The sequence below is a fragment of the Prionailurus viverrinus genome, chromosome F2 (genome assembly GCF_022837055.1).
Source record: "Prionailurus viverrinus isolate Anna chromosome F2, UM_Priviv_1.0, whole genome shotgun sequence".
Classification (NCBI taxonomy): domain Eukaryota; kingdom Metazoa; phylum Chordata; class Mammalia; order Carnivora; family Felidae; genus Prionailurus; species Prionailurus viverrinus.
Genome location: NC_062578.1, coordinates 43,769,558 through 43,795,366, shown reverse-complemented (window position 1 = coordinate 43,795,366; position 25,809 = coordinate 43,769,558). Strand labels below are relative to the sequence as shown.

Genomic DNA, 25,809 nt, shown 5'->3' with positions numbered 1-25,809 from the left:
ATTGTAGTTACACACACACACACACACACACACACAGACACACACGAGTCCTTACCTTTTAGAGATACAAATTAAAATATTTACAAATGAAATAATATAAAGGGGGGCATTTGCTTCAAAATAATCTCTGTGTAGGAGAGTGATTGGGGTATGGATGAAATATAATTGCCCACGAATGAAGAATTCCTGAAGTGATGAATACGTGGGGATTCATTAATTATTCTACTTTTGTATCCAATGCACTTGAAATTTTCTGTAATAAATTTTTAAATTCATAATTTAAAATAATCTTGTATGCCAGGCCATTCTGAATTTTACAATCTAACACTTAAAGTAGGGATATACAAAGTTTATGTAGCTGGCAAGGAGGATACATATTTTGAGGTCCTACTTCCTTTGACTCTACTGGCCTTCATATAATTTTAAGGGTTTTTTCCTCAGAAACTTTCAATGTAGCTTTATTTAGTTTTCCATGATGAAGTCTTCCTCCTTAGTTTTGTGATTATTAAGTAAACTAACTCACAGTCAGTCTTTGCTGGTGAACTCCTAGAGAAAAGGGGTCTCTTCTTATTTTTGTATCCTCCATAATTTATTTATCATATAGCTACCTGTTGAATGAAGTGTTACATAAGAAGTTAATTTGAGTATCTGTAAAGTATTAGGCGAAACTGACAGAAATTCAAATGCATAGGATGGGGAATCCAGAAGAACTAACCTTGAGACCCTGATAGGGGCAATTGGAGAAATGAAATTTTTCTAGGCTACATCGTTGGAAGGCATGGGAAACAACTGAGAGAGAAATTTAAGTCATAGTGTTTTGAGAGTCATTATAATGCAGAAAATGGAGAAATAATTTCATGTTTTCCTCTGATTTTCTACAGCAATTGTCTTTGCAATTCCTCAATCTGCCTTCTCACTCCCAGTCCTCTCACTGAGTCTCCTGCCTGACTGTGATGGGGTATCCACTGGTATGAACTTTATGGACTCACTTCTAAAACACTGTTCTCGTCAACTCCCTCTTCTGCTGAAGATTTCTGGTGACTTTGCATCAGCTACAAGAGTTTTCCACCTGAAATTTATGCCTCTTCTTCATCTGGCCCAGAGATACTCAACTGTTCTTACCACCCACTGCTCTCCAAGATGAATCCTCTGCTCAGTGATGTTATTCCCCTAACCATTCCCAGTGGGGACACCTGCTTTTGTTCATACTATTTCTGTCACCAGAACTGCCCTTCTCTACCCTTTCTGTCCATTCTGATACTAGATAGTCTTCAATAGCCAACGTAAGCTCTCCTTTTCCAGGTCTTTCCTGTCTCCCATCTTATGAGCTCCTACAGTTATTCTGCATGTAGTATTTATCCTGGTGCTATACCAAAAGCTTCCTTTTACTGTGATGTAGCTTTTCTTGTGTTCCTCTTCAAATCGATACATCTAATCAGCAACCATTTGCTGTATATCTATCATGTGCCAGGTAATAGTGAGTATTGTGGGTATATAAGTATGAATGAAATACTCTCTTGGTCCTTGATTCAGTTAAGAAGATAAAATACAAAGTATATTAACTTTGAAGTGAAAATATGTGCTTTAAAAACAGTTCCAGGTAACAACAGAAGAGACTTCATAAAGCAGTGTGTGACTAACTGCCCAATAGTGTAAAAAATGCCTTCTTCTGCCCCTACGCTGTAGTTAGTCATACCAGAGGCATGAGCCAGGTCTGCTTTGGTCAAAATACTCAATGGCTTCTGTGGAGTTGAAGCAGGTCGACTGCAAGGGGGAAAACTATTATTAGTTATTTTGATGAGCAATTTCCAATAGTGTACTATTGATGTGGATGGTATACATATCTATCTAGCATATAGCAGTCATGGAATATTAAAGCAAGAGCTCTGACTCACTTGAGCTGGAGATAAGAGGCAGCCACCTGCTATAATTTCCTGTGTTACCCTTCTCTCTTTCTAATATTTCTTCTCATTCTTGATTTCTTTGTTGTAGTCTGCCTCTTCTCCTTCCTCTTTCCCTCCCCCACCCTACAATGTAAACTCTACAAGAGCAGAGACGTACTAAATCTTTTTCATGTCTGTCTTACGTGTCTAGAGCACCTGGTTTACACTTGAGACATGCTTGAGGATGGAATGAAACTGCCCACTGTTTAAATGAAGGCTAGAGTCACAAACCAGAGATTGCTCTTTTCATGTACCCAGTGGGGCGAGGTCTGCTCACCAACAGGAATGATCTCTCTAGACATTATTGGCAGACAGCGTTTCCACCACAAAGGAGGAATCTCTTAATCAGGAACAGAAAGGGGCATAGAGATGCAGTGTTGGACTACTCCATCTGGGGACTATGAGACGTACGAGTCCTGGGTTCAGAGGTTGGACCTTCAATTTATTTTACATTACCATTCCTGCTTGTGTCCTGACATTCTCCTTTCTTGGAACATATTAGAAGAGAGGCCTTTGGAAATGTAGGAATGGAAAGTTTTGTTTAGTTCTGTTTAATGTCATATGAGGTATTAGAAACAAACAAGATGGAAAATATGTGAAATTCTGAGTATTCTGCATATTTGGTACTTCAATATGGAGTCTGAACTTTTTAATCATAAAATGATGAAAGAAATTGTGATTTTAAAAACAATACAATATGTGAAGAAAGAGGACAGCTCAATGAAGCAAAGCTGTCCCTAAAGTAATCACAGCTTATAGTTATGGCATTAGAGTTTATAAACCTCTTTCACATTATCCTACTCTTTCTACAAACCTAAACCCTACCTACTCAGCATTTGATTCATGGACACTTTGTCGAGGGCCAGGCACTTCTCAGGTACTTGGAACTCTGAGGAATTCACAATCAATCACCTTACGGTGAAAAGAGTAAACACCGCAAGGAGAGGGCATTATGGGGGCATACCCAAGGTACACTTGTCCAGATCAGTAGGAGTAAAGAAGGCTTGTGAGAGGAGAACAAGTTGCTGAACCATAGATGAATAGGAGTTAGCTGCTGAAGAAGACAAAACCAACTGGGTCCAATGGCAAGGAAATGGGAGAGCACAGGTGTACCAGGAACTTCGGGGAATGAGATTTGTACAGGAGATTAATAGAAAGGGGTGGGGAGCCATGACACCAGACATGGCTGGTGTGGTGGCCGCACACCGGAGAGTGGAACAAGAAACACCTTGAATTCCATGCTAGGTAAAGATTATACTCTGAAGACAACGGGGAGATGTTGAAAGATTTTAAGCAAGAAGCAGAGACAAACAGATATTGCAGCTTTTCTTAGTTGCTTACCAGAGGAAATCCTCATCTTCTCCCTAAGGAATCCCAATTTTTCTTGTATATCAGGAGGCTACACTTTCAGTGGTGACTGGGCCCCACTCTAGGCCCAGAAAGTAAAATTTGATCAAAATAAACCAGTGTTGGTAATTCCACTCCATCGCCTCTGCCTAATTTAGCCACAGGCATGTTTTACAATTTTGGCCAATGAGACTACGGAAAAAATCTGCTTTGCGGCTTCTGGGTGAGATTGCCTCACGATTAAAAAGAGATATCCATTATGGACATTCTCTCTTCCACTGTTGCACAGTGTGTGAGAATTTGTTGCTTAGAACAACTGCAGCTATCTTGGGAACATGGGGTGGGGGGGACTAGTCTGAAGACAAAAGTCAACGTGCTGAGGATGGCAAAGTGGAAAGATGTAAAGAACCAAGGTCCTTGATGTGGTAGTGGACTAAATCAAGTATTGTGCAACTACTCATTCCCGAGCTCTTTTTAAGTGAATTTAAAATTTGCTTTTCTTCTGTTTGATTTTTCAAGGAAAAGCAACCCAACTAATAGATTGATTTTCAATTTAGAATGTTCATTTTGGAAGCAGTGAGCCAATTAGATGGAAGGGGTCTAAGAACGCAGGCTGGGGTGTTAGTAGGAAGCTGCCATAGGAAAATCAGTGAATACTGATGAGACAGGTCTGTGTGGTGGAGAGAAGTGAACAGGTTTAAGAAATAAATGAAATTCAGAGTAAGTAGGACTTGGAGACCATTCTGTTGTATGTAATGGATGATGACTCTGTGGTTTCTGGATGGTGGTGCCAGTCAGTGAGATAGGGGACAGAGGAGGAGGAGTACATATTGTTGCTTGGTGGTTACCATACTTGTTTTGCATATAAGATAACCAAGTCTCACTCAACAGAATGTATAGTTTGTGAGAGCACAGATCTTATCTATCTTCTTTACTACTGATTCCCTAGTGCCATACAGTAGATAACTAGTAAGAATGCTTGATAATAAATGAGTACAGACATATAGATGGCCAACGGATACAAAAAGATGCTCAGCATCACTAATCATCAGGGAAAAGCACATCAAAACCACAATGAGACATCACCTTACAACTTTCAGAATGGCAAGTATTAAAAGGACAAGAAATAACAAGTGTTGAGAAGGATATGGGGGAAAAAGTGTGGATGAGGATGTGCACTTTTGGTGAGAATGTAAATTGGTGCAACCACTGTGGAAAACAGTATGGAGTTTTCTCAAAAAAGTAAAAATAGAAATATCATATGATCCAGTAACTCTGTTTCTGGGTGTTTACCCAAAGAAAACTAAAACATGAATTCAAAAAGATATATGTACCCTTATGTTTATTGCAGCATTATTTATAATAGTCAAGATATGGATGCAACCTAAGTGCCCATCAATAGATGAATGGAATAGGAAGATGTGATATATGTACGTGTGTACATGTATATATGTATATGTGTATGTGTATATGTGTATATATATGTGTGTATATATGTATGTGTGTGTATATATATGTATATACATGAATGTAATATCCAGGCACAAAAAAGAATGAGATATTGCCATTCGTAACAACATGTATGAACCTAGAGGGTATTATGCTAAATGAAATAAATCAGATAAAGAAAGACAAATATCATATGGTTTCATTTATATGTGAAATCTAGAAAACAAAGCAAATGAAGAAACAAAGCAGAAACAGACCTATAAATACAGAGAACAAATGTAGTTGCCAGAGGGAAGGGCGCTGGAGGGATGAGCAAAATGAGTGAAGGAGAGTGGGAGGAACAGGCTTCCAGTTATGGAATGAGTAAATCACGGAGATGAAAGGCAAAGCATAGGAAATATAGTCAATGGTATTGTAATAGGATTGTATGGTGACAGAATGTGGTGGTAGCTACATTGTGGTGAGCACAGCATAACATATAGACTTGTTAAATCACTATGTTGTGCACCTAAAACCAATGCAACATGTGTCAGCTATACTTCAATTTAAAAAATATAAAGAAAAAAATGAGCGTGGCTGAGAAAAATGACATCATTTGCCTAAGATAGCCCATGCAGTTAGACACTATAAAGCCAGAAAACACACTCTAATTCTTTCCAGTGCACTGTCTACCACATTCCAACAATATTAGAAAAAGGTTGACTCAGAGTTTGAAGCAGAGGAAACTCTTATTGGTAGGTATGGAATAGGGTAGGCTCACTCCGTCAGGTCACATTAAGAGAGTACCTAATTTTTTCATTAATGTGTATTTCATAGAAGAGTTTCTAAAGAAAGAAGATGTCTGAGAAGGATGCATGCAAGGACATTTGGAAAACGTGGATTATATCTCATTACTGACATATCCCGAATGAAATAGACTCCTCTTGTTCTAACTTGGAGCTTGTAATTAGAGAATCAGGTAAAAAAAAAAATAAGATGGAAAGTCTCTCTGCTCTCTAGAGTTTTTGAATAGAGACTAACCAAAATCTCTCTTAGACCACTCTAAGCCATGCTCTTGTGTTGTGTTTGAAAGAGTCAGAGAACTATTTACCATTAATGTATGAGAATCATTAAAGACTAGAAGATATTATTCAGCATTTCCTTTCAGTCTTTATTCCTTTAAGGGAAGTAATCCTAACTGTTGTAGCCTCCCTAATTTATGCCAATCTTCTACTATTTTTTCTACCTGTATATCTCTTTTCTCAGCATCCTTCATTTTCTCCACAGTCTTAAGATGAGGGACCCGAAGCGTGTTGAGAAAATAATTGTTTCTGTGGTTTTGTTTTCTCCTCTCATGTCAGATTTACTAGAGTTTAAATGTTTCCCAAAATTAAGCTAAGAACTACAGAAGAAGAAAAGTAGAAACCATTGACTTTAACTTCAAAGAATTGATCACTGGGTACTCCTAGTAATCCAAGCACAATATTAGTGTGTAATTCAAATGCCAGATTGTGGGACACAAAAGTATTTTGGAAATTTAGAAAAGCAATAGAGTGCCATGGGCTGTTGTGGAAGGATTCATGGATACTGATGAAAACAGAGTGAACCTTAAAGAGCATCTAGGATGTGGAAGGGAAGAATAGGAAGGAGTATAGAAGGAAGTAGCAATGGGAGTGGGTTCGAGTGTAAAAATATCTAGAATAGTCAGTTTATGTGGAAAACACATCTAAGATACTTTAAAAAAGCAAACTTCCTCCCTCCAAAGCCTTATCTTTATGTTGATAGTTATTATGTCCATTATGGATATCATATAGAGGGATGAAGGACAGCATCTCTCTTCTCCAAAGATGAACGTTTCTTTCATCAATCAATCTACTTGACTTCTATAATTAATGAAAATCATGTTGAATTTTAATTCTATCTGTGTTCTTAATTAGTATTTCACTATTGAGTACACAAGGAACATGAAAAAAAATGGGGCCCACCATCAGACTACAGAAATTTGATAGGCATAGGACATGGTAGGGGCTCAATAAATACTTATTGAGTCAGTGGAGGAAAGAAAAGAAAAAGAGAAAGAAGAAAGATGGTGTTTGGGATATTATTTCTCATTGATTTTTCAAAAGTTAGGTGAGCAGTTATTTAAATCATAATTAATATTTCAAATACCATCTTTAGGTTTAAGTTACTGTAACTTGCCAGGTTTTCATGAATAGAGGGTATACATACAGCTGGCATATTTTTATTTCTTTTTCTGATTAACTATTGTTCTTCATCTTTTTCTAAAATTCCTGAAATTTTCAATAGGTAAAAAGAGACACAATATAAGCAGTTCCATCATTTCTTCCAGAAATAGACCAAATTTGAAATATCAAAAAATAGCTTAATGGTAATAGGGGAAGACAGAAATAATTTGGTTCCATCTTACAGTATTCTAAAGGAAATGAAAAAGAATTCCAGGAAACATTAGCTGCAGTCTAAATGAACCACTGACATTTTATAAGCCTTCCTGATCCACCGAGGTAGAGAGGGGAGTGGAACAAAGAATGTTAGAAGAAATAAGTAGTTATTTACAATAACAAACTCCTTTCCCCAGGGGTAAAATTTTCTAGAGCAGGAATGAACTGAAATCCTTTGCATAAGTAAGAGCTGAGTAAGACAAACATTTCAGACACTGCCATAGATTTGGAAGGCCATCTCAGCATTCCAGACTCCCCTGTGTTGCTGCACATTGTGGGAAAAGGGCCACCAGCCTTGAAAACAAAGTGGCCTGGTCTCAGGATAACTTTTGCCCTTAAGAGCAGGATAGCCTTGGCTAAGTTATGTAGTCCCTCTGAATCTGATTCTTTAATTACAAAATAGGGATGACTGTACCTTCCCCTTAGCATGGTTGTATGGATAAAAAAGAGTGTCTACAAAAGCCTCATAGAGTGCCTGATCAGTAACAAGAGCTCAAGAAATTGTAACTTGTATTAATTCTAAAGAAGCCATAATGGAGCTCAAATTCCCCACTCCACTCCATTAGTTGGTGACCAAATCTGACCTCACGTTGGCAAGAGGAAAAGGCCTCCTTACCTTTGTGAAGACAATCAAACCAACCTGTTAATTGCAAACAGAACCATTCTTATGAACATCTACATGGAAGGAATAAAGCTAGAGCAAATTCTCAATTATCCAGTGCAATGAAAGCAAGCGACCCTGGGAGCAGAGATTTTACAAGTTTCTTTGTTCTACTTCTGGTTTTGGTTTCAGCTCCTCCCCGGCCCTCCACACACCCCCGGTCTCCACTTCAATTCACCCACAGTCTGTCAGTCTTTTCCTCACATTTACCACCCCACAAACTTACTCAGGCTTTCTCAATTTTTAAGAACATCCCTATGAAAAAAGTTAAGCCTTGGGAAAAATCTAAAATTCAAACAAATTATTCCATATAGCTTAAAAGGGCAAATTGCCTTCCCTTAGACCTTGATCATAATTAGAACTGACAGAAATGTGAGGAGTCTCAGATCTGTCCAGATGATGCACAGCCCCATCAATGCAAATGATATTTCAAAATATGGTTAAAATGTACACACGCCATGAAACAGAATCTAGGTCCTTGTATTAGAATAAAGGAAAGCTCCTTCTATTTTTAGTTATGAAAGATTATTATAAACCTTCAAACTTAAAATATGCTTTAAAAATATACAATATCTTAAGGATAAGCTTTTTAAAAATCTTAAATCCATGCAGCATGCTATTGGTGAAATCTATTTTGCACCTATGAATGCTCTGTAGCCACAGAAATAGTTCTGGAAACAGTAACGTTAAAACTACTGAATGGCATAATACAAATAGATCCTTTAACAATGTTTTTGATTATGGATATAAGGAGGGAACAACTTCAGTTCATAGATGCTTAATATCATCAATAACCCTTTCCCATGGCCAGTCTAGGGCAAATTTGAGAAGCAGTATACGAAGACTGTTTCACGTTCTAGTTCTGTGACCTCTTGAGGCCAACTCCTATTCTGTAAGTTTATCCTTCCCCAGGACTTGTCTTAAAAATATCAACCTGATAAATCACTGATCATGTGAGATTAGTTTATGTCCAAGAGTTTTCATTAAGAAAAAAAGATGAGTAGGAAGTACCCTACCCTCAAAAAATAAAGCTCTACTGGTAAAATTTCAGATTCCATGGTATTTGGGTAGGGAATTATTTGGGTCAGAAAAGATTTCCTAGCACAGAGCTAGAACTAGAAGCATATTAGTAGTAATAATTGCTTTGTACTCGATTTCTCAAATTTTGGTCATGAGATCACCATTTAGATACCTGTTTTAAAAAATAACCAAAAAAAAAAACATATTTGTAGGTGCAATCCAAGAATCAGTAAAGCAGAATTTCTGGGAGTGAGGAACTTATAATTTAGAAAAAAAATACAAATGAGTATTATTATTCCAAGTCTGGAAGTCATCAGATTATGGACAAAGCTTAGAGTTTCTGTGTATTAACTGGCCTGTCAGTATCCGCTGTGGCATGTTTGAATAGCAATTTTATTTTAAATCAGTAGCAGAACCTAAGGAACACCAACTTCATCTTTTGGTCTTACCAGGCACTCCAGCTTGGATCCAGAAGTTAATGTCTGTCCCTTCTCCAGCCCTAAAGACCTGTGTGATGTTGACAGGCTGCAGCAGGCTCATGACCTCCTCCACGATGGTCCTGGCCTTTTCGCTGCCAGTGAATTGCAGCCCAGAGGGTAAGAAGGTTCCCAGATCAGACTCCATCACCAGGCTGTAGTTGGAAATATTTGCCTAAACAGAAGAGAAAAGTGTTTGGTTCGTTATCTGTTGCCTCTGTGCTTTCTCCTTGGGAACTATCAAACAATAATAATCAAATGCTTTATCTCCTCGGCAGTTCTTACCAAAACACACGCTTCTCTGCCTGACCTCGGATCTGGTCTGCGTGTTAGTTAAGTGCTCTGAGATGTACAATTACTCATCTTGGGATTTGCCAAACACAAGTTGACTTGGAAGGATTAAAAAAATACAATGAAAGGAAATATAAGGCTTAATATTGAAGTTACTCAATTATTTCTGCTAGCAATAATAGTCTTTCCACCAATTTTCTTAAATGCCTAGTGTGTACCAGGATACGATTCCTCCTACATGGTAGGTACCTCCAGATAGTGTGAGTCATGCTCAGACAAAAGAAGGTATGCCCTGCGGACTTATTTCTCTGTTTTTCTTTCCTCTAAATGAGTATTTGATCTTATTTTAATTGTGAGTTCTGCTGAAGCTTAAAGGCATCAAACCGACAGGTCTGTCTTGGATTTCTGATGTTGTTGTTGTTCCGTTTGTTGAATCCCCAGGGAGGGAGCTAATAGGACAACACATGAAGCACTGCTCTCTCTGGTGTACAACCAGAGCACTTGAAACCCTGGCAACTGTGTCAGGCCACTAGTTTGTAAGCTCTTTCCAAATAAAGTCTGCTAAGAAAGCACACAGTGGTTTCGTGTAGCCTATATTGTCACTGCAAGGGCTTAGAATATAAGACGCTGTCGCTAGGTTGCACAACTAAATTGCCACACAGCCCTAAGACTCACAAGTTTAAGGACGTAAAAACTAGCCTGGCCTTCTGTTTCTCAGGAGCCATTCACTTCTCCAAGACTGGTCTACTACCAACAACTACCTGGTTGAGTTATTCCCACGCTATCCTTGGATGGCACCGCTAACCATTCCTTAATACTCACCCAGTAAAAGTCAATTAATAACATTTGCACAAGGCTTCCAGAGAGGTTTCACATTTGCAATCTCCTTTTATCTGCTTCTATAACCCATAAAGTAGACAAAGCAGCTTTATTAGGTTGATGCTGTTTTACAGAAAAGGAAATGAGGATTATAGAGGTCAAGTGATTTGCTCAACGTCACACAGTTGCAAATGGTAGAGATGAGTCTGGAATCCTACACTTCCCAGGACTCCATCACTAGCATAGGATGGAGTGATAAGTGAGGCTTGTTCTGAATTAGAATGATTTCTCACTTACATAACAGTCTGAGGGCTGCATGCTTTTTTTCTAGAACAGATTCCTTTTTACGATGATCTCCTAACTTGCCATGGAAGCGTACTATTGTTACAAGGGCAAGAACAGGAATGGTGGATTCTAAAGGAGGGTCTTGCAGGCAATTATAGGACTGAATGGGGTGGCCCGTGGGATTAGCAACATGCTTTGTTGCTAATGATTGATAAAGTTAACAAAGCAGAAGTCTTCTCACATTTCCACTCTCGTTTCTAGGAGGTTTCTGTCTTCATGGTGATTTTCAGAGAAGGACCTGAGGCACTTATAATCAAATGTGTCATCTCAGCTTTCAGCTGTGGCTACTGCACAACAGCAGCATCATCAGAGTTAATAATACTCACAATGTTTGCATTAATGTCTCACATTCAGGGCTGGTTTAGCTAGCACACTGATGCTAGGTCAGCAAGTTGACATGTTATTTGGCAGTCCTAACCTTCTCCCCTCATATGTCCTGCTACTTCTTACCCCAAACTCTACCCTCTGTAAAAAAGAGAATAGAAACATCACAATAATCTGCAAATGAAAACATAATTGGATAATCTTATATGTGAGGTTCCCACACTACAGGCAGATCCCATCCTTCCAACAAGAAAATTAGACAGAGTGCTCCTAGTCTCGCACTATTTAGGTTAAAGTGGGGCTAGGCAGCAGTTTGGCTGTGAGATCCAACACTATGGAGCAGCCTGGTGAGGCGACACAGCCCTGGACCCACACTATTCTATTCCATGCTGGGCTACCAAGGGGGTCACTGGCTTTCTCTCTCTGTCCCCAAGCCTTGTCATCTTGGCCTCTGGCTTCTCCATCGGTAGGGTGGGAGAAATGCTCTTTTTCAAAGCTTGAATAATGAGCCAGTGCACGTGGAGCTTTGAGCACCTTCAAAGGTAAGACCTTCGTGGATCACAGTGAGAGTGGCTGCGTGAGTTGAACTTGCCAGAGCTCTTCACAAAATGTGCATTAAGAACTTCTTTGCCCTCTGATTCGGCTGCAAATGAACAGACGTCCTAGGGACAGGGGCTCCACAGTTTGTGAATGCCCCTGTACAATGTCACAGGATGTTGCTAGGAACATAAAGAAATAATGTATATAATGAAGTTTTTAGCGGTATGTGTGGCAGCTAGTTTAGCAGAGAGATAAAAGAGTATGGGCTTTGGAATTACTCAGACTGGGTTCAATTCTCAGATGAATCAGTCATTGGCTGTGTGACTTCATGCCGTCTATGTAACCTCTCAGTTTCTTCCTCTGTGAAATGGGCATGACAATGGCAGCCAGTTCACGGAGTTGTAAGAAAGAGTTCATGGTGAAGCCTGGTGCAGAATTTGCACTTAATAAGGTTGTCCTTACTGGTCTTACTACTAAGCATCTATACTTCTCAAACTTCCAAGGATGGTCTCCCCATAAACCATTCAGTTAGCTGTTACAAAGATGACAGGTGGCATTTTTCAGGGCTGCCTATTACCAGATATTGTAGGAAATGCTTTCCAGCTTATGCCAGGTAATTCTCACAACCATTCTGTGAGACAAGCGGTACTGTAGTTCTCATTTCACAGAGGAAGCAATGGAGGTTTAGTAACATTACCTAACTTTTCCAAGGTTACCCTGTCAGTCAGTGGAGCAGCCAGAATTCAGATGCAGAGGTCTGCTTTCCAAAGCTCTCCACCCTTCACCACCCTGTCTGCTGAAGCTTTCTCCCAAGTGTCAGGCCACAAGTCCTCGGTTTTAATTTAAAAATACAGGGACTGTAGTTAAACAAATGCATAGAGTTTAAAGTTATTTTTCATGATCATAATAAAAGGTCTGCTTGGGCAGAATTTATCATCCCTGCTAATAAAGTAATTTGATTAAGCAAAGGAAAGAGTAAACAAAACAAAAACTAAACAAAACAAAACAAAAATCCCCAAAAAGCAAATAAGTCTTGCCCCACAATTTCCTCCCAACTAGGAATAAAAAGCCTAAGATAATAAAACATCTTTTCAAGCTGAATTACACAGGATGTTCAGATGTCAGTAAACCAGAATTCTGGCGTAGGTAGAGACATGTTTAATTTCTATTCATGTAGAATTTTATTAGCTGCTGCTAACATGATGGCAGCATTCTATTGTTTTCTATTTATATATAAACATCTCCATATGTTTTCAATAAAGAACTAAGAAAACACATCACCCACCATCCATGGCATTCATTTATGGAGTCACTGTCTAATTGTTAGCACATGGTGAAGGACTCGGGAAAATAAAAGGTCTCTGCACAAAGAAACTGGAATGAGTAAGCTAGGTCACTGGGCTGTTAGAACTGCTGCTTCTCGGGAATGCGTCATTACAAACATCCGTGTTCCTCACTACGCCACGAGTTGCTGGGAATGCACTCCATGTGGATTTGAAAAGCTGATCACAGTTAGTGACAGGCCAGGAGTCATGCTCGTTCCACTCAACCATCTTAGCACACATAACAAGATCTTGGTCCTTCTGTTTTCAGGCTGTAGGAAGAAATCTGTTTCTAGAGACTGAAAACTTTATTCCTGAGATAACCAGCGCCAGTTGAGAGAAGCTGTGGCACGTAGATGAGGAGGCTGAGCAGCTCAAAGATAAGCTCAGGTATTATCTGTAAGCCCCCACTTTGCTCTCGTAATAAAGAGAAAAGTCTCGTCATTAGGAGCCATGGAAACTGTTGTTCATTGCTGTGTAATGTACATAACGCAATGAGGGGAGATGCTCCTGGGTAACTTAGTTTGGCATCATTGGATTAGGCAATATCTGCTCAGGGTTGAGGACCCATAATTTTGTCTTGTGCTACAATCACATCCTATCACACTTCCTTTCTTTTTTCTTTTCTGAGAGGACCAGGTTACTCTGCCAAAGAACAATTTGGTAACTATTAGCATTCTTTAGGTGCAATGAAAGATTAAAAAGAAAAAAATGTTTAAAATACATACTGCACGCTTTAAAATGCTTACTCCCTAATATAAACACAAAGATGATGTTTGTGTTCTTTGCTTTTATAAAATTCCAGGCGATTCTTCTTCAGAAATATAGATTCAAGTTCAACAACATCTCCTTTCCCCTCAAATTTGGCTTTCTTCTTTCTTTGTTTTTTAATTTTATTTTTTTAATATACTTTATTGTCCAGTTAGCTAACACACAGTGTATGCAGTGTGCTCTTGGGAGTAGATTCCCATGATTCATTGCTTACATACAACACCCAATGCTCACCCCAACAAGTGACGTCCTCAATGCCGATCATCCATTTTCCCTTCTCCCCGGCACCGCCCACCAACCCTGTTTGTTCTTTGTATTTAAAAGTCTCTTATGGTTTGTCTCCCTCTCTGTTTGAAACTATTTTTTCCCCTTCCCTTTCCACATGGTCTTCCGTTAAGTTTCTCAAATTCCACATATGAGTGAAAACATACGATTTCTGTCTTTGACTAACTTATTTCACTTAGCATAATACCCTCCAGTTCCATCCACATTGTTGCAAATGGCAAGATTTCATTCTTTCTCATTGCCAAGTAGTATTCCATTGTATATATAAACCACATCTTCTTTATCCATTCATCAGGTGATAGACATTTGGGCTCTTACCATAATTTGGCTATTGTTGAAAGCGCTGCTGTAAACATTGGGGTACATGTGCCCCACTTTTATATCAGCACTTTTATATCCGTTGGATAAATTCCTAGTAGTGCTATTGCTGGGTTGTCGGGTAATTCTATTTTTAATTTTTTGAGGAACCTCCACACTGTTTTCCAGAGTGGCTGCACCAGTTTGCATTCCCACCAACAGTGCCAGAGGGTTCCCGTTTCTCCACATCCTTGCCAATGGAAAAACATTCCATGCTCATGGATTGGAAGAACAAATATTGTTAAAATGTCAATACTAACCAAAGCAATCTATACTTAAATTACATTCCAATTAAAATTACTCCAGCATTCTTCTCAGAGCTAGAACAAATAATCCTAAAATTTGTATGGAACCACAAAAGACCCTGAATAGCCAAAGTAATGTTGAAAAAGAAAACTAAAGCAGGAGGCATCACAATATTTGACTTTAGCTTCTACTACAAAGCTGTAACCATCAAGACAGTATGGTATTGGCACAAAAACAGAGACATAGACCAATGGAATAGAATAGAGAACCCAGAATTGGACCCACAAATGTATGGCCAACTAATCTTTGACAAAGCAGGAAAGACTATCCAATGGAAAAAAGACAGTCTCTTTAGCAAATGGTACTGGGAGAACTGGACAGCAACATGTAGAAGAATGAAACGGACCATTTTCTTACACCATACAGAAAAATAAACTCAAAATGGATGAAAGACCTAAATGTGAGACAAGAAACCATCAAAACCCTAGAGAAGAAAACAGGCAACAATGTCTTTGACATCAGCCACAGCAACTTCTTACTCGACATGTCTCCGAAGGCAAGGGAAATAAAAGCAAAAATGAACTATTGGGACCTTATGAAGATAAAAAGCTTCTGCACAGCAAAAGAAACAATCAACAAAACTAAAAGGCAACTGACAGAATGGGAGAAGATATTTGCAAATGACATATCAGATAAAGGGTTAGTATCCAAAATCTGTAAAGAACTTACCAAACTCCACACCCAAAAAACAAATAATCCAGTGAAGAAATGGGCAGAAGACATGAATAGACACTTTTCCAAAGAAGACATCCAGATGGCCAACAGACACATGAAAAGATGCTCAACATCGCTCATCATTAGGGAAATACAAATCAAAACCACACTGAGGTACCACCTCACACCAGTCAGAATGGCTTCTTCTTTGTTTAAAAGTTTTTATTTTCTCATGATGTAGGTGACATATCTTTGGTTTTTACCTAAAGTGACACTGCAATCCCAAGATCAAATGAAGAAGTAAAGAGACTCCTCTAATTATTCAAATTAATCATGTAGCCTCCCCAATTCAATCTTCAAAGAAGTAAACTTCACCCTGACACAGACCAGTATGTCTCAGTATCACTTTCCTGTACCATAAGTGTTAGTATTTTATAAATGATGGTGGTGATGCTGTTTGGTCAGGTGGAAGGCTCAAAACAAGTTCTCAGAAGCACATCGTCTTATGATACTGTGGGCTGAGTTGCTGCAATCATCTTTTCCAGCCATGCCAGTGACCTTGGAATTCCCAGTTCACGGAGTGGAGCAGGGGTTTCTTCACAGAGTTCCAGCTCAAACAGCTGTCATGACTGAATAATAGGTAAAGCAATTTCTCCCTGCTGTGCAAAGCCAAGAATAGGTTTTACTTTCTGGTCAGGTCTACCCTGAAGTTCAGCCTTTTATGTCTGTGGTCACCAGTATTCAGTTTTGAACATCCTTGAGTACCCAAGGGAGAGCCAGGAAAGGGATGATGACAAAGTAGAAGGCCATAGGTTATTTTTATTTGACAGATAAACTGGCTGGGGGAACGGGCAGTCTAGGGTAAGTTACATTACTACTAAAAGTGCAGACACCTATTGTGGTTCAGCTGCCATTCCGCCTGGAGACGGTACAGAATAAATGGCTTCTGAGGATCCCTTTCCAGCCCTATCATTCTCTATGTATGCACAGAAGGCTTCTGTTGTGAGACAAACCCGTGTTTTCAGGCAATCCAATTTTTACAATGTCATCCAAAGCACTCTAGATCTCAGTGAATTCTCCTCTTGAGGTGGTTAAGGTCCATAGATAGCCTTTAAACTTACTGAAAACACATGATCCCTCCATAAATGTCACTATGGTAACAATAGTGAGCAGAGAAGGCTGAAAATATGGCATAAACATAGGCTAAAAGAAATAGGAATTTTATTTATATCATAAGAGGAAATGTAACTGACTATATTCACATTTCCTTTAGGAATAAAAAGAATGCGTTATCTAGAGTATTTGGTAGATAGATTTAAAAAAAAGCTTACATGGCAAGCTAATGTCAATCTCAGTTTTAAATTTTATTCCTGCATGTCAAAGCAACATAATCAACACTCAGAATCTGTGGGACTCGAGATCTCCACCATTTTGATTCTTTTAAAACAATACATCGGTCAGGTGTTTCATGCTACCAGTTGCATACGCACTTCAATATGCAGGTGCAGAAGAGAAGTCTCCAATACAGACAGGTCTGTGAAAGCAGCCTTCTCCACCTTCTCTCTATCCCTCTCAACCCCTGCTTCTCATGGCGTCTCCCCATCAGCTTTTCCTCTTGTACCCATCACATTCCCCCTCTTCCCCAGGCCCAAACAGAATAACTGAACTGCCTAAATGAGGTAGCCATCCTTCAGTTGACCTTCCTTACTCAACACTGTTACCTGCTAAATAAACATAAAGACATGTTTCTTGTTTCTGATGGTGGTGTTTTACCAGCCAAAACGGTGCTTTCCTGTTGACTTCTAATCCCTTTCTCCTGACTGGGAAGACTACAGCAGCTTCTTTAAGCCTTCCTCTAAGACCAACAGCCGACTTCACCTTCTATAAGTGGACAGGTTATTTGTTTTAAAAAATATAGTACTTATTTTCTTGTCCTGCAAACACAGACTACTCTATATTCTAGAACTCAAATATTCATTCAATGCTGGGGGATATCATATTAAAACACAATAGTTAAGTCTACTTTCTCTACAGCCTGTAGACAAGCACAGTATTTTTGGATTATGACAATACTCTCATATGCTTTCTTTGATCAAGCAGTCTTTACTAATGTTAGTAAAGATGCTAAATACAGTTTTAGAAGTAATTTTGTTTTTGTAAGCATGCCGTTTTTTTTTTCCTCAAAATCACAATATTGGGTCTGAAACCTCACCCCCCTGTCCCCCCCTCCCCCGACAAACCCACAATAATATGCAAATATGAGCTTTAGGGCTCTTGGTCTACTCAAGTGACTTCATGCTCTAACTCTCCTCCTGCCTTCCCTGCCCAAAACACCACACTCCCATCTAATATGCTGGGTTACTGATCTTCATTTGATTTGTATTTTTATACCTACCTTCTCCAGAAAGGATTCAAGACTTCTTATAAGAAAAGGGCCTAATGCCATATTTTTAAAAAGTATCCAAACTCTCAAGAACCAAGAAAATGCCATGAAAGCAAATATCAAATCTGTGTGGATCTCTGTCATATTTCCAACTTACATAACAGAGCTCAGCACATAGTGGGTGCTCAATAAATGTCAGAGGAAAAAGAAAGTCACAACCAGGAAACCTGACATGATACCCTAACCACAATTTGAGGATACAATTTAGCCCTAGCTTGAGCTGCCAGGGTAAGAGGGAAGATTGATGTATTACAGAGCTCTCATTATCTAGGAAAAGAAAGCATACCACCAGCTCCTTGAAAAAAGCAACAATTTTTCCACCGTTCAATTCTAAGAGTTATTATTATGTGTCTCTTTATATGAGGAACATTGAAGAAAATAACAGAGTCTCCAATAACAGTTTTACAAAAGAGGCAGAAACACTTTTCTGAACATCATTTCCTATATATTGATCCTCAATTAAAGCAAAAAGGAAAATATTAAGTCATATTTCAGTAAAGGTGTTTGCTCAGGAGCAAACTGTATTTATTCAACAGTTACTGAGATAGTAACAGAGCACAGGGTGACCATACATCCATGTTTGCCCTTGGCAGTCGCAGATTATATCCTTTGTCTTGGCATGATTATTAACAGTACCCCCTTTATCTCACAAATGTTTCCCAGATTTAGTAATAGACCATATTGCCAATATATTTATTTGTATATACAAATACAATTTATTTGTAGATAAAGATGACAAAATAGGCTTGCTTCCTTGTAAGAGGGCAGAGTTTCCCAGCAGAGGCAATAACTGGCTGTGATATTAAAAATGTGTTGAGTTTTAGGAAAGAGACATGCACAAATAAGGGAGGGTAACTACTGGAAAACATTGGGGAGAGCCTGGGAGAGGAGGTGATGTTTGGCCTGAGCAAAGCCCCTCAACTGAAGTGCTCCTGTTAGAACAGGGATCTTGTTAGTTCATTACTGCACCTCCAGGGCCTGCCAACTGGCATTTGATGATACTCGTCAAATGAGTAAATGAAGAAATGATACTGTTGTAAGTATCCAAATAATGTTGTCCAGACATGTAGCTTTCTTTGTTTTTAATTTTATTTTTTTAATCTTTTTTTTTTTATTTTTTATTTTTTAAAATTTACATCCAAATTAGTTAGCATATAGTGCAACAATGATTTCGGGAGTAGATTCCTTAGTGCCCCTTCCCCATTTAGCCCATTCCCCCCTCCCACCACCCCTCCAGCAACCCTCTGTTTGTTCTCTAAGAGTCTCTTATGTCTTGTCCCCCTCCCTGTTTTTATACTATTTTTGTTTCCCTTCCCTTATGTTCATCTGTTTTGTTTCTTAAAGTCCTCAAATGAGTGAAGTCATATGATTTTTTGTCTTTTTTGTATGGAAAGAGCCCCAATATCCATCGATGGATGAATGGATAAAAAAGATGTGGTGTATATATACATTGAAGTATTACTCGGCAATCAAAAAGATTGAAATCTTGCCATTTGCGACTACGTGGATGGAACTGGAGGGTATTATGCTAAGTGAAACTAGTCACTCAGACATGTAGCTTTCTAAGAGAGAAGTGGAGAGAAGACAGAAGTAGAACTTAGGCAATCTCTAAAAGAATAAATATAAACATATCCACATAGCTCGGTTCTTTGTCTTCTTCAGATCTTTACTCAAACGTGACCATCTTGATGAAGTCTTCCTGGCTCTCCCTCAACACAAACTCAGACCACTTCCTCCCCACATACCCTGTCTCTGTTCCTTATCTTAGTTTACTCCTCAGCTTCCCCTTCATCTAACATAACACTTTACCTCTATCCAGTTTGTTATCAGTCTTGATGCCTGGAATGGAGGCAAGATGAGGGCAGAGTTTAAAGTGGTACCCAGAACTTAGAAGGTTCTCAGTCAACATGTGCTGAGTGAATGACTAAATATATATATTTATGTGTTTAAAAACACACACGTGTGTATATATATGTACCTGAAAACTCTGCAAACCCATAACTAGATGCTATTATGGGTGACAGTGGTGGTGGTGAAGATGATGATGATGATGTGGCTGCTAGTGTTGGTGATAAGGCAACAGCAGTTTTTCAGATTCTGTTCTTTTTTTTTTTAACCTTCACAAGCAAGCACAGGTTCAACAACTAAAGTTGTAAGCTGAATCTGTAGTGGATATTTTATAAAGCTCTTAAAAATATACAAATTTTTTACAAGATTCAGTATAAATGCCACAAATAAATACATCTAGGAAGGCTATCTAGAGCGACAGCAATATAAAATGGCATTAAATACGAGTGAAACTTCTCAGGTTCCTTCAATAATGGAATAATAAGCTACTCTTACCCTGGAAGCCATGCAGCAAAAGCTGTTTCCTTCTCAAGTGAAAAAGGGCTGAATACATCTCTAGCAGACCCTACGTCATCATCATTTGACCACCAAAGATGAGAACCCTCAACACTCAAGACTCACTAGAATAAAACGGCCATCATTCATAGCAGGAGCAGAGGATGAGGAATAACAACTGAATCACCAAGTGGGTATTTAAATAGCATTCTTCAAATGCGAAATAATTTTTATTGACTTTTAAATGTTTATTTATTTATTTTGGGAGAGAGAGAAAGAGGAAGAGAGAGAGCGCAACAGGGGAGGGACAGAGAGAGGGGGAGAGAGAGAATCCCAAGCAGGCTCCACACTGTCAGCACAGAGCCTGATGCAGGGTTTGATTTCATGAACTGCGAGATCATGGCCTGAGCCAAAATCAAGAGTCGGATGTTTAACCAACTGAGCCACCCACGTGCCCCTCAAATATTAAATATTTTTTAAAGGAATCCTTAAGGTTTGGTATGCTTTAGTACAACATAAGGATAATAACAGACGGTGTAATCAGTAAGACTCAATTATAGAAACTAATAAATGCATCCTGGGACTACTTAGAGCTTTAACAATTGCTTTGCATACTTTGTAAGTTTTTAAGTATTCAGACAAAATGAAGGAAAATCATAAACAGATGAGGCAATTTAGCTTTGAGAAGAGTTAAGAAAATTTAATAGGTATAGTTTAGATAAAAGGAGGCTAAGGAATTATAGTGATTACAGAAAAGTATCCAAAAAGGTACCTGTATTGAGCTAAGGGAGGTATAGAAAAACAATTTTCCTCATGTGAGAATAGTAATAAGCAGCCCCAGTAATCACCTAAAGGTAGAAGAGGAAAATAGCTACAGTAGAAATAGCACCAAATATGTTGGAAATAATTATCATTCTGGGAAGCCACCTGAGGACCACGTTGGGGAGCCTGAGCATGAGAAAAGGCAAGTAGAATGAAAGCAGTCGGGTGCACAGCCCTCACCTCAAATTTCTCTTTGGATATCTGCAATCTTGATCAGGGTATCACTGGTTTTTGAAGGAGATACATGTGATCAGGATAACAGTCCTGCGGGTGTTGTCAGTCTCAAAGTGGGATGGATACTATAATCCCCACTTCAATGGTGGTTGCCACTGGGGAACTGGAGGAGGTGAATACAGACTCTAAAATGTCACTTGACACATTTCCTGGTTGTTAGGTGAGAGATCTTAGGCAAACCATTTAATTACTCTGGGCTTCAGAGTAGTCATTTGTAAAACAGGGGTGATAACAGCTATTTTGCAGGTTTATTTAAGGTAGGAGTTCATAATCTGGCAAATTTGGTGGGTTCATAAATTTGGAGGTGGTCTGTGAACTTAAGTGGGAAAAAATTGCATCTTTAGTTTCATTAACCTCCAAATGAAATTTAGAATTTCCTGAAATTATGAATGAAAGTAACAAACCACACTAGTTAGCAGAACCTGTCACCTTGTTACCAATAGAAATCACAGGTACTTTCATATCACATTAGACTTGTAGAAATCTCAAAATAATCTTTATGTTCATCACTACTTTGGGATTACAGTAATAATTAGATAATACTGTAAGATCTTATTTTATACATTTTTTAAAAACATGGCCATATTGTATTTAGTTTTAACTTTTTGATAACTGTGCTGATAAAATTCATATCCTTATAATATTATACATATCATTTATGCACTAAAAAAATATTTGAGAAGATGTCCATAGGCTTCACCAGACTGCCAAAGTGCTCCATGGAACAAACAGTTGTCACCAACCTCTGTTGGATAAATGGTAGCTTTATTATTAAGGTGATGATGATGATGATGATGATGATGATGATGGTGATTCCTATTGCTATTATTATGATTATTAAGCTCACTAGAATTTATTTGCCCTGAACATCTGCATTGCAGTCCTGGTACTCTCACATACTAGCTGTATGTTCTTGGCAGGCCATTTAATCTCAGTGAGTTTCATATCCTCTTCAAAAAAGGAAACACCTCTCTAATAGGGCTTTTCTGAAGATTACATGAATTTATTACATGCATTCTAAGATATACTATATATCAAACTTTCAATTCTCTTGAGACTTATTACTGTTATTGTCACCAACAAGTGTCCAATAAGTAGAATAGCCGTATAAATTATCACTCAAGCCAGGATGCCTTTGCGATGAGAGATCAATAATGATGGCAGGACAATGGGTGGAAACTGGATATCTCAGGTAGATCAGAAGCCAGTAAGCTATTTCAATACTACTTTTCTGATGTTTTTGTGTCTCCAATTCGGCACTATAAAATCCAATAGATAAACGCTGATTTCCCCCATTGTAATAATCACATTTTTCTCCTATTTTAACATTTTTTGGAAATGAGAAGGCATCTTGCTATTGACACATTCCATAAGATACTTCCCAAATACTAAGCAAACAACAAATTGTGCCATATATTAATCAGTTATCATTGCTTGTCCACATGCAAACTTCATCATACATCACGAGAAAGGGCTCTGGTAATTCATTTTACACCGTAGCTAAGTTATTTGCATTGGTATCAACACGGATCACTAAATTTTAAATATGCATCCCTAATTATGGCTTAAAATTCTTCATAAAGTTTTGATGTATGCGAAAGATTGATTTTTCACATGAGGCAAAACAAAGGCAGTAGAAATCACCAAATTTTCAGATTAGATCCTAGAATGTTCAAGGTTAGCAAAGACTGGTATAACCAAACATGCATCTGGAGGCCTCCAAGCAGGTCCTGAACAATTTGTGAAAAGCTTCCTTAGACTTTCAGGATACGCTGTATGGCTTTTAAAAATATTAAGTTGGAAGTAAAATGGAAAACAAAGTAGCCAGATTGGAAATACAGAGAAAAGCCTGTATTCAATATACTTCATAATCAGGTGGTCAACTCTAAAGGTACATTTTTAGCAGACCCTCATCAAAATGATGAGCAAAACTTACACAAAGTAGCCTCTCACCCTGATTTGGAGACCTCACTGCTGATGACCAAAAGGTATTTAATCCAATGCCATCTTTAGACTTGGACAGACTTTGACTATAACTACAAAAGTGTAAGTTGTTGTATGCTACCGTCAGTGTAAAAATGCACACTTAATGTAGTTTTATTTTTCCTTTAAAGTTTTATAAATCCTAACTGCACCCCCTATGACTGATAAGCCTTAAATCAAAGAAGTAGAGACTGCATTTCTTGCAACCAATCTCACAGAGTCACTCTTGAATTCCTTCTCCCCTTCCTCAGGCTCCACCATGATTTCCTAGTTTAAATTTGAAAATACGATATTTGGAATTCTGTTGTTCTAGTTGAAGAGGTGTAAATGATTGTGTTTTTTAAAAATGAAAGGAAATTTCCTTCATTATGATTCATGCATGTACTGCTTGAGCCATGTTTAAGAAAAGAGGCATAGTTTTTTGGGTGGGGAGTTTGGTGAGTTCTTTATAGATTTTGGATACTAGCCCTTTATTCGATATGTCATTTACAAATATCTTTTCCCATTCCATCAGTTGCCTTTTAGTTTTGTTGATTGTTTCCTTTGCAGTGCAGAAGCTTTTCATCTTGATGAAGTTCCAATAGTTCATTCTGCTTTTAATTCCCTTGCCTTTGGAGATGTGTTGAGTAACAAATTGCTGCAGCTGAGGTCAGAGAGGTTTTTTCCTGCTTTCTCCTCTAGGGTTTTGATGGTTTCCTGTCTCATATTCAGGTCCTTCATCCATTTTGAGTTTATTTTTGTGAATGGTGTAAGAAAGTAGTCTAGTTTCATCCCTCTGCATGTTGCTGTCCAGTTCTCCCAGCACCATTTGTTAAAGACACTGTCTTTTTTTCTATTGGATATTCTTTCCCGCTTTGTCAAAGATTAGATGGCCATACATTTGTGGGTCCAATTCTGGAGTCTTTAGATTCTGGAGAGGATGTGGAGAAATGGGAACCCTCTTACACTGTTGGTGGGAATACAAACTGGTGCAACCGCTTTGGAAAACAGTGTGGAGTTTCCTCAAAAAATTAAAAACAGATCTACTCTATGACTCAGCAATAGTATTGCTAGGAATTTACCCAAGAGATACAGGAGTGCTGATGCATAGGGGCACTTGTACCCCAATGTTTATAGCAGCACTTTCAACAATAGCCAAATTATGGAAAGAGCCTAAATGTCCATCAACTGACGAATGGATAAAGAAGATGTGGTTTATATATACAATGGAATACTACTTGGCAATGAGAAAGAATGAAATCTGGCCATTTGTAGCAACGTGGATGGAACTGGAGACTATTATGCTAAGTGAAATAAGTCAGGCAGAGAAAGACAGATACCATATGTTTTCACTCATATGTGGATCCTGAGAAACTTAACAGAAGACCATGGGGAAGGGGAAGGGGGGAAAAAGTTAGAGAGAGAAGGAGGCAAACCATAAGAGACTCTTAAGTACTGAGAAGAAACTGAGGGTTGATGGGGGGTAGGGGAGAGGGGAAAGTGGGTGATTGGCATTGAGGATGTCACTTGTTGGGATGAGCACCGGGTGTCATATGGAAACCAATTTGACAATAAATTAGACTTAATATAAAATTTTTTTTAAATTAAAAAAAAAAAAGAAAAGAGGCATAGTCTAGACTGTTGTAGCTGCTGGTAGCCATCCCCTTGACATCCCTTGGGTTTCTCTGTCAGTAATAATTTACTCACATGCATCTCACTACCCTACATCAGTGGTAAAGATCTGCTAAAAGAAGGTGGTATTTTACTCATAAATATAGAAAGCATTTTTCATTTAATCAGAATAGTCATGAGAGAAGTGTACTTCATCCCACTTGAAAATTTAAATATGAAAGTCCACAATTACTGGCTCTTATGAAGACAATGTTAATTTATTACTCCACACATGTCACTTCCATATAATGCAATAATTAGCTGGGAAATTATATCTGCATTCTCAATATTTTTGTACAGTAGGAGTGTCAGTATAATTAGGCATTAACTACAGTGTCAGAGAACTGAAGAAAGAAGCTTTGTGTACAAGTGAATATTTTTTCCATCTTTATTTGCTCCATTCTTGACTTGGTGATTCAGAAAAAGTCATTTAAATAGAGACTATCAATGGAAGCCATCACCACAGTATGCCCTATTAAGGAAATTGCCTAAAAGACGAAAAGATAATAATCACATGGGTGGTCAAAGCCTTTCTGGCAGGCTCTTGTGGAAGCCAACAGGCTTAGTGCCTTAGGATCCAACTCTTTGTTACACTCTTGAATCTGTCTTTCATTTCTATTCTCCTTTCCATTTCTGTTGTACTAGACTCTGGCAGGCTGAACTCACCACAAGGGGCAGCTCTTGATCATAGCCACCTTACACTGAAGAAGAGCAAACACCAATCCATTTTGGCAGGTACAGTTTTCCAACCCACTCAGTAAACAGTTTGCCGATTAAAGTACCAACAAACTGGGCTCTCAGTTATGAAGAAAAGAACATGCTAAAAGGTTATTTTATCTCCTAATCAAGGAAAGAATAAGTTAGAGTCTACTTTCTTAAAAACAAAACAAACAAACAAACAAACAAACAAACAAAAACCTGGAACAAATGTTGAATCATTTGTTCTTTGAGTTTAGTTTGCAGATAATATTTAAATGTCTCTTTTG

The 25,809-nt window shown here is 38.4% G+C and overlaps 1 protein-coding gene across 2 annotated transcripts in view; it reads right to left on the bottom strand.

Annotated features, from left to right (window-relative positions):
• Positions 1-25,809, bottom strand: part of CPQ (carboxypeptidase Q) — a 454,919-nt gene that overhangs the window by 65,643 nt on the left and 363,467 nt on the right. For both annotated transcript variants that reach the window (XM_047842229.1, XM_047842227.1), the window contains exon 7: positions 9,308-9,509. In XM_047842229.1, the coding sequence (XP_047698185.1) occupies positions 9,308-9,509 (202 nt within the window). The remainder of the gene's footprint in view (positions 1-9,307; positions 9,510-25,809) is intronic.